At 36.4% G+C, this 9,113-nt stretch overlaps 1 protein-coding gene and 1 long non-coding RNA gene across 8 annotated transcripts; one reads left to right on the forward strand and one right to left on the reverse strand.

The window, feature by feature from the left end:
• The first annotated feature begins 595 nt into the window (after positions 1-595).
• On the forward strand, positions 596-4,054 carry LOC107807328 (omega-amidase, chloroplastic). Of its 7 annotated transcripts, none has more exons than XM_016631682.2 (10): positions 596-795; positions 976-1,092; positions 2,254-2,481; positions 2,569-2,668; positions 2,775-2,849; positions 2,948-3,026; positions 3,410-3,425; positions 3,496-3,576; positions 3,658-3,743; positions 3,830-4,054. In XM_016631682.2, the coding sequence occupies exons 1-10, from the start codon at positions 778-780 to the stop codon at positions 3,903-3,905; spliced, it is 876 nt and encodes a 291-aa protein (XP_016487168.1). In that variant the 5' UTR covers positions 596-777; the 3' UTR covers positions 3,906-4,054. The 7 variants fall into 7 exon arrangements, 4 of the variants coding, with proteins under 4 accessions (XP_016487168.1, XP_016487170.1, XP_016487169.1 ...); XR_012708977.1 differs by having other exon boundaries at positions 598-795; positions 3,496-3,580; positions 3,830-3,961; XR_012708978.1 differs by having other exon boundaries at positions 598-795; positions 3,496-3,580; positions 3,661-3,743; positions 3,830-3,961.
• Positions 4,055-4,095: 41 nt separating this feature from the next.
• Positions 4,096-8,531, reverse strand: LOC107807330 (uncharacterized). Its single transcript, XR_001652869.2, has 2 exons — positions 8,196-8,531; positions 4,096-7,394 (listed from the first exon to the last, which is right to left on the reverse strand). It is a non-coding gene; the product is annotated as an uncharacterized LOC107807330 (long non-coding RNA).
• Positions 8,532-9,113: the final 582 nt, after the last annotated feature.

Below are 9,113 nucleotides of genomic sequence, written 5' to 3' on the forward strand. Positions count from 1 at the left end.
ATAAGATAAGGATACTTAATAGGGTATCGTTACTAATTTTCTATGCCCTCTGTATGAAAGTGAGGATGAAACTAGAGAGCACCTAATTTCTAGTATTTATTTTAGTTTTAGTAGCATTTTCTTATAGGATTAATGCGGCATGTTTAAGATCACAAGATTCAAAAAATATTTTCGATATGTTAGACACACATTTAAATTTAAGACCATAAAATTTAAATATCCTAATTACATTGTTAAACTTTGTAATTCGTGTATAAAAAACACATAAAATGAAACGGAAAAGGTAATAATTACTAACTACTTACCAATATCCTATGGTTTGAATTATAAAATTAACTTAAAGCTTTAGAAAATGTTACTGTGGTGATAATCATGGAAATAGTAAATAGAAACAATACATAAAATTGATGGAAAGTAGTTTAATGAGACTTCATATCTGATTTTTAACTAAAAAAGAATATCTCATATGCAAAATGTATAATTGAAAGTATATTATCTTAAGACATGGGCGAAAATTTAATTAGGAAACCCTTCTTGGAAAGTGCTTTCTTGGGAAGCCCTTAAATGAATATTTTTGGCTGAAGATAACTTCTTGTTTTGGCAACTTTTTGTGCCCTTTTGTTGAAAATCCAAATGAGGAAAGTATAAGGTAAGTACAAAAATAGACAGATTCCAGAAAGGTAATTTCAGATAAAATCAGCAGTGGAACCGCTTCCCCTGACTTCTCCTTCCAACACAGAAACAAGTGCATAGTCCTTTGCATCTACTTTACTGCAAATGACCAAAATTACAAAGGTTTGCTTTGCTATTTTTTTTCTTAAACTAATACTACTACTATTCTCTAGATTCTTTTTTCCTAAAAATCCCATGAATGAAAAAGCTTCAAACCTTGACATGGTTTATTTTGGAATCTGAGACCTTTCTTTCTTTCTTTTTTTTTTTTTTGGTGGCTTTTTTGGGTTTTGGAAAATGAAGTTCAAGATTGGAATTTGTCAGCTGAAAGTTACTATAGAGAAGAATGCCAACATTTCTCAGGCTCGAAATCTAATCCATGCTGCTGCAGAACAAGGCGCAAACCTTATACTATTGCCTGTGAGTTGTTTTGTCCTTTTAATCTTTAATTCTTGGCTTTGTATACATAAATATATTGTTGCTACTCTGATCCTGACTGTACATTCTTGTTCTTTTTTTTTTTCAAATGTTTTCTTTGCACGATTATTAAAATTTAGAACTGTTTGGTCGAGGGGAACCTTGGAGCAATGGTAAAGTTGTCTACGTATAGGTAAGAGGTTCGAGCCATGGAAGCATCCACTAATACTTGCATTAGGTTAGACTATCTACATCAGATCCCTTGAAATGCGGCCCTTCTCTGAACCCTACGTATGCTTAGTGCAAAGCTGCCTTTTTTTTTTTATACATGTGTATGTTATTTTTACTAACCTGCATACACTAGTTTCTTCTTAAATATTTTTCACCAGTTATCCCCTGCTTCAATTAGGAAGTTAACCATTTTGTCCTTGTTCATTGATAATATATGTCTTGCATAGAGCTTTGATCAGAAAAATTAGCGCTTGATTATTATTTTCAGAATGATAAGTCACATTTTTCCTTATTTGTCATTTCTGCTAAGGTGAAAGTTGAAGAACACTATCAATTTGGATATGTTATGAAAGTGGATTAAAATCATTCTGGATAACCGGGAAGATGAGTTGAGCAAAGACTATGTTATGTAGACTTTCTGGTGAATTGTCATTTTGACTTGTATTAGCGAAAAATTATCGCTAACTGACCGAAGTGAGAAGCAAAAATATTCTGATAAAGACGTTCCTCAGTAATATCATCATGTGAATCCACTTTCGTCTTTCTATGGAATCAATCTTCTCATTTACGATCAACATCTTTTGGAGCCCTTCTTGAACGAATATATTTCTATGGAAAAATAGAACGTCTTGTAGAAGTCTTTGCTAAGGATTTTCAGGTTACCCTATGGTTATTCGAGGATCCTTTCATGCATTATGTTAGGTATCAAGGAAAATCAATTCTGCCTTCAAAAGGGACGTTTCTAAGTAACCAAATTCAAGGAGTATCATTGGAATGTTCTTCGCTAATTAATCTTGTAAAGAATGTTTCTTAGTAAAAAGTACTTAAAAGATATGATCAAGATTCAAGAATGAAAGACTATCGTGTTAAATGTAGCTTATTAGCAACGTTAGATATGATGATTTGATGAATTTTCAACCAAATTGTTTTTAGGAAATGTGGAACTGCCCATATTCAGCTGATCTGTTTGCAGAGTTTGCCGAGAACTTGAATGATATAAACAGCTCGCCTTCGTCTCTAATGTTATCTGAAGTGGCTTACTCCCTAGGAGTCACCATTATAGGTGGATCAATTCCAGAAAGGGATGCGAGTAGTGGTAGATTGTACAATACTTGCTGTGTGTTTGGATCCAATGGAGAATTAAAGGCTAAGCACAGGAAAGTAAGTTCTTTTTGGTTAATTGGAATCAGGAAGCTTCATTATGGAAGAAGAAAATGGAAATGTTATTTTTGCTGTGTGTTTTTGCAGATACATTTGTTTGATATGGGTAAGCCATTACCAGGAGATGTTCACTTTAAGGAATCAGATACTTTTTCAGCAGGAGAGAAGCCTACCGTCGTTGAAACAGGTAGGCAACAGTTTATGGCTTGATCTGTTGGGCTTGAACATTGTAATACATCTTTCAGAAGTCCTCCATTCTTTATTAGGGGAAGTGAACTTTGGTTTTACTGCAGATTTTGGTTGCATTGGCATAGGAATTTGCCATGACCTTCGTTTCCCTGAGCTCGCGATTCTGTATAGAGCAAGAGGTAATGATAATTTTCATATTTAAACTAGTGTTTAGTCTTGTTAGGCTACATACTCCATCGTCCATGTTTACTAGAAACTTGTTGCTGGTGACAATCAGGTGCTCATCTAATTTGTTATCCTGGAGCTTTCAACATGAGTACAGGGGAGGCTTTGTGGGAACTGGAACAGAGAACAAGGCAAGAATTTTGGCAAAATCATAGCAGTTTCTAGTGTCCTTGTCTTGTTTTTTTAATGGTATTACACATGCATAATAAGAAGGGCAGTCTTTGGAGCAACGGTAAAGTTGTTTTTGTGTGACCTGTAGGTTACGGGTTCGAGCCGTGAAAGCAGCCACTAATGCTTGCATTAGGGTAGGCTGCATACATCACACCTCTTGGGGATGGCCCTTCCCTGAATCCTGCGTGAACGCTGGATGCCTTGTGCACCGGGCTGCCCTTACATATGCATAATAACACAGTCAATCCCAATACAAGAAAGTGTCTTGTACTCTTTAAGGATCCCATTTTGTTGATTGAGATTTGATATGTAACAAATTTCACTTAAACTTTTGATTTTGCAGGGCAGTCGATAACCAGGTAACTACACTCTATCTCTATAAAATTCAAAGTTAGAGGCTGTGAATTGACTCATGAAACTTGGTGATAGCTTTATGCGGCAACTTGCTCTCCATGTCGAGACTCGGCTGGTAGCTACATGATATGGGGTCATTCTACTGTGGTTGGACCAGTATGTTAGTAAGCAAACTGTATCATTAATCTGCAATTGTTGCCATCAAAAGTTCAAGACTAACACTCTAATCTGTCTCAGCAGATGGGTGAAATTATTGGAACCACAGGGCACGAGGAAACAGTTCTAATTGCTGAGATTGATTATGCTAAGATTCAACTTACAAGGTGATCTGCATAATTTGCTGTATATCCTAAGTTGCTTCAGTATGAGAATATTGGGGATATCTTAACTTCATTAAAACCATTTGCAGGGACAGCTTTTCCTTGGAGAACCAAAGGCGCGACAATGTCTATCGTTTTATTGACTTGCATCAAGAAAGTCCTTAAGGCTTTGATATATGATACAATAATCTGTTCATGTAATAAGTTTGAAATGTTAATCATTTTAAGGGAATTAATAGGTTTGCTTACTAGTAAAGGGGGATCAATTAGGGCCTTGATTTTTGGTCGGTATAAATTTGCCTATTCGCATGTTACAGTCTTCCCTGAATTCTGAAACTCTAATATGACCAAGTAATGGCATCAAGAACAAGATCCTTGAAATTTTAACTTATTGAACCTCATGAAAATAATATACATATACATAGCAATGGTGTTGAACGTCCAAAAACCTACACAATTACACGTAGTGGCAAACCTTTAAAAAAAAAAGGACAGCTCGGTGCATTAAGCTCCTGCTATGCACGGGATCCGGGGAAGGGTCGGACCACGAGGGACTATTGTACGCAGCCTTACCCTACATTTCTGCAAGAGGCTGTTTCCACGGCTTGAACTCGTGACCTCCTGGTCACATGGCAAACCTTTAGCACCAAGTAAAAACTTCAATGCATAAGGATAAAAACACTAACCTCCAAATATAGAAAGCCAAAAACCTAGCACTGATCCATACTAATGTTACTTGTTTTGAGGAGCACTGATCCATACTAGTCTTGGTAATATGGAGTAGCAATACAAATGTTTGCCATTTATTCGGAGTTTTCTGTGCTCAGTGGGGTTGCAACATTGGCCTATTCTCGGGAGGGTAAACCACCTGATATCAGAATCTGGAAAGCCTTTGCTTCTCTTGTACAAAACGGGGACTATTACTCCGTTTGAGATGATGAAATGCTGCGGCCCCTTTTCCGATAATGGAACATTTCTGAACCAAAAATAAATCTAAAACTTTAAGTTCTAGAAGGTGGGCGTTTGTAAGCTTAGCCCTATTGCTAATCTCATGCTTCTTCTTCTTGCTTTAGGCTTAGAGGCAATGCCATGAACTTGTGCCATAGCTCTTCTCTTTGCAGTGTTTGTGGTGGCAGGTCTTCATTTTATTCTTCTGGAGATCCTTCTCAATATCAAGCATGTCAAGTGGCAATTCAATTCCTCGGTATAGCAACTTTGGGAGCCTACACCTGTCTACATCAGTACATCAAAGTAGAGATGCAATTATACATCGCGGCAATACCCTCAGGAAATTCTCATATCAGGACTAGTAGTTGATCTTTATTTTTAAGATCATGTTTGGGATATTTGACAAGATTATAAGCAAACAAACTACTGCCTCCAGTGTGAGCAATTTGTCCAAAAGAAATGGCAAAATGAGCACCTCACAAATCTTCGAAGATAGACCTAGTCATAGTTCTAACATCCACAAGCCTAATGGGTCTATATCTTCATCTGACATAGATGTGCTCTTCCTGAGACTGAGATGAAATTCATTCTTCTACAGAAACAGCATTTGCCTGCCCTGCCCTCCCCCCCAAAAAGAAGTGCATTCAGACAGCTTCATATATCACCCATCACCAGATTCCAGCAAGACAGATGGAAGCCATCATAAGCCTGCGGATTAGTGGCTATAGCTTCGACCATAGTCAAGATATTACTTCATTGTCCTTTCCACAAATGGCTTCTTTCAGCTGTTTCAAATTATATCTGATCAGTTCCAGCTTTGTGGATATTATCTCATTTCCATCCCTATCAATAAGGTAATACAAAACCAACCTACACCATCAATCAAAGAAGTTCCAATGAACCTAGTTACTCCAGTAGCAATCAGAAGAAGGTATTTAGTTCTCCATAAAATTACAGCCAAGGAGAATGAGCTTAAACTAGAGTAGCTGATCAGGTCGCAAGCAATTAATTGAAGTCAGTATCGAGATGAGACAGATATAATAGAAAGCTGAAATGGAGTGCTACGAGATACTACAATAAGAGGATACCTATTAAAGTGAAAGGTAAGTTCAATAGGACGGTTGCAGAACCAAAATTATGAGAATGAATGCTAGGGCACTAAGGCCACTATATCCACAAGATGAATGACATAGAAATGTGAATATTTAAAAAAGAAAAATAAAAGAAGTGTGACAATACAAGATTAGACAAAATCATCTGTCAGAAAGTGCAAATAGCACAAGAAGAGAACAAAAAGAGAGAAAGGTCGTCCAAGATGGTTTGATCATGTCCTACGTGACTGCACCTATTCGCAAGTGTGATACCATGAAAATGGGGTTGACCTAAAATTACATGGAAGAATGTTATTTCCAAAGACCGACAATCTCTTGGAATTCATGCGGAAACGAAGAATAGAACATAGTGGAAGCAAATACCTTACAGTTGTTGGTAAGTTACATTACGTCCAATTTTTGACGGGAGCCCTTTTAGTTTGGTTAGAGAGTTGTATTACGTGTAGGAATAGAATTCGTAGTTTTAGGAACCCTTAACTTGTGTTAGAAGATATTGGAACGGAACGACTGCAACTGAAGTAAAAGGATACTGAGCATCTTAAGCCGCTGCATCACAACTAGCCACCCTTCATTGGGGAATATGGCTCTACTTTCTGCTAAGCCCAAAAGTGTCAAACTGCCAATCCACAGACATGGGGCTTCCTATCAACCATTAGGGCTCAGTTACCCTAATACTACTGATTCAAAAGCCATATAATACTGTCTATCCAGACAAAAGCACATATCATGCAATTAGTTTCTTATCTTAACAAGTAGACGGCACAGGCACCAGTCATACTGCCAGAGATTAAGGATTATCACATTCTCAAGCATAAACTGAAGAGAGCAGCACCATTCTTGCTGATCTATAAATCAAACTAGTACATGAAAGTCCAGCAGACAGATTTTAAGAAGCCCAATCTTCAGAGAATGGGATTGCAGGATATCTAAACAACTTTTTTCTTTTTGCTTTTTGACAAACAAGGACTTAAAGTACTTATTACCCAGCTAAACACCTCAAACCTACAATCTTCCAAGGGCATAGGTGTCCAAATGGAAAATCCTGCAACCCTATCAACCCCAAATCCACCTCCACACACAAGAATGAAAAGATGAAGGAACAAATGAGGCGATAAAGAAGGGAATTATTTGCTAAGCAAAGAAAGTTGCAAGTCTTTAAGAAGGAATGTTGAAGTGATACGTACAAGAATTTCTTCAGACATATAGGAGTTGCATATGCCATATATCATGAGATTAAACGTAGGCATGAGAAATTAACTTGACCCTGAAATTTCACTCTGCAAGCAGAAAAGATAGAAAATACAACTTACCCTCAAAGTGACATCACCGAGATCCAATTTTAACGCAATACTCATATTCACACATTTCTTCTAAGTTGATAAAGGTATATACATGGATACAAGATGCACATAAGCAAAACAAGGTAAACAATGACAAAACTCTGCAAAAGCCATTACAAAGATGAAGATTCAAGAAAAAAATATGAAATTGCTAAAAGAAAATAGGAGATCGAGGGTAGCTATACTCTAAGTGTAGATTGGCACTTCTTCTGCTGCTTCTTGAACCTCTGCAAACTTTCTTCCAGTGAAGCCATCTGGTAAAAAATAGAGCTTACTTGCAAAAGAAAAGAACACTACTGCAGAATGAACTGGTACAACATCCTAATCTATCGAATTATTTCTGAAAGAACTATACTTCTCCGCAGAACGTACTTAGAAGCTGAAATTTTCAGAAACTTGACAAAGATTAATAATTCTAAGTTCCTTTCTAAAAAAAAACTAGACTATGTTGCAAAAGAAACATCACCCAAGCAATTGATAGGGCTGACTCCACCTCTTCAAAAACATGGTCCTCAAATACAAAGAATTAATTTCCAACATCTCTCTTATGATTATGAGAAATGGTAGTCCTTTTTAACCTCTTACCAAATGCATGCATGATATTACTGTGTCTATTATCTCTATAATAATTATGAGAAATGGTCATGTCCCTCTTACCAAATGCATGCATGATATCACTGTGTCTATTATCTCTATAATTATGAGAAATTGGTTCACGGGCATTAAATGCATGATATTACTGTGTCTATTATCTCTATATTTTTCTTTCCAAAAAAGATTAAAACTTTGATCCCTTAAATTATCACTGGTTAACAACAATTAAGTGAACCATGAAAGACTACCATTATCTAAAACCAGCAAAATAGTAACTATCATAAATTATTCCAAAGAATTAATCACAAAAAAAAAAAATACAAACAGAAACAACAGATTTTGAAGCTTCCATAAAATTTACAGCGCCCAAAAAAGAAAATTTTATGATAAAGCATAAAAAGACAAAACACATTTAAACACTATATTCTTGGGGGCATAATAGGCAACTGTAGTGAACTGACCTTCACCAAATTAGAGAAAAATTGAACGCCGGCAGTAATCCACCAACACCAAGGAGGACGGCGGACGGCGGGGACAGCAGCGGCGACGAGATTGTTATTTGTATGGGATCAAAAAGAAGAAGAAAAGAAACAAGATAGGTTAATCCAAGTAAATAAGTTAGGGGATTAAATACTCACTTAGACCCTGAAATTTGAAACTGACACTTCTACGCCATCTTGTTCAAGGATCGAACAACTTTAACCTTTTCAATAATAAAATGTAAAAATAGCTATCATGTTTATTTCCATCACGTTTTTTTTACATTAAAGGTAGACATTTTTATATTAAATTGGCAAAATACATATACACCCCATTAAACTTGTCCAAAAAAAGGTTTGAACACTTAAACTAAATGGATATTCTTTTACCCCCTAAACATATTTGGAATGAATTATTTTTCCCCCGAAACACTAATACCAGTCTCATAATATGAAGTATTTTACACGCGCCAATAATACTTCAGGTGGTTGATGTATGAAGTTAGTATGGAATTGGCAAGCTTTACACCTCCAAACGTAATCTAAACAATCTTTCACTATGGTTGGCCAATAATACCCCATTCTTTTTATATGAAAATAAAATTTTGGCCCAGATTGATGCGCACCACATACTCCAGAGTGTGCTTCTTGCAGGGCTTGAAGGGATTCATGAGCCCCCAAATAACATAGGAGCACTCCATCAAATGATTGTATGTAGAGTGTATTCTTATAATAAAGAAAACGAGGGGCTCTCCATCGGATTTCTGTTTTCCTACGGGGATTTTTGGGCAATATCCCATAACAAAGATAATCGATTAATGGTTATCGCCAATCTTCAATTTCAACTTCAAGAACAGAAGCAAAATGCTCAACTTCGCTTTCTTCTTCCTCATAGTCATT

The sequence above is a fragment of the Nicotiana tabacum genome, chromosome 4 (genome assembly GCF_000715075.1).
Source record: "Nicotiana tabacum cultivar K326 chromosome 4, ASM71507v2, whole genome shotgun sequence".
Classification (NCBI taxonomy): Eukaryota; Viridiplantae; Streptophyta; class Magnoliopsida; order Solanales; family Solanaceae; genus Nicotiana; species Nicotiana tabacum.

Coding starts and splice junctions, on each gene's coding strand:
- LOC107807328 (XM_016631682.2), top strand. Junction 2,669..2,774: donor GCCTACCGTCGTTGAAACAG/GTAGGCAACAGT, acceptor GTTTTACTGCAG/ATTTTGGTTGCATTGGCATA. Junction 3,744..3,829: donor GCTAAGATTCAACTTACAAG/GTGATCTGCATA, acceptor AACCATTTGCAG/GGACAGCTTTTCCTTGGAGA.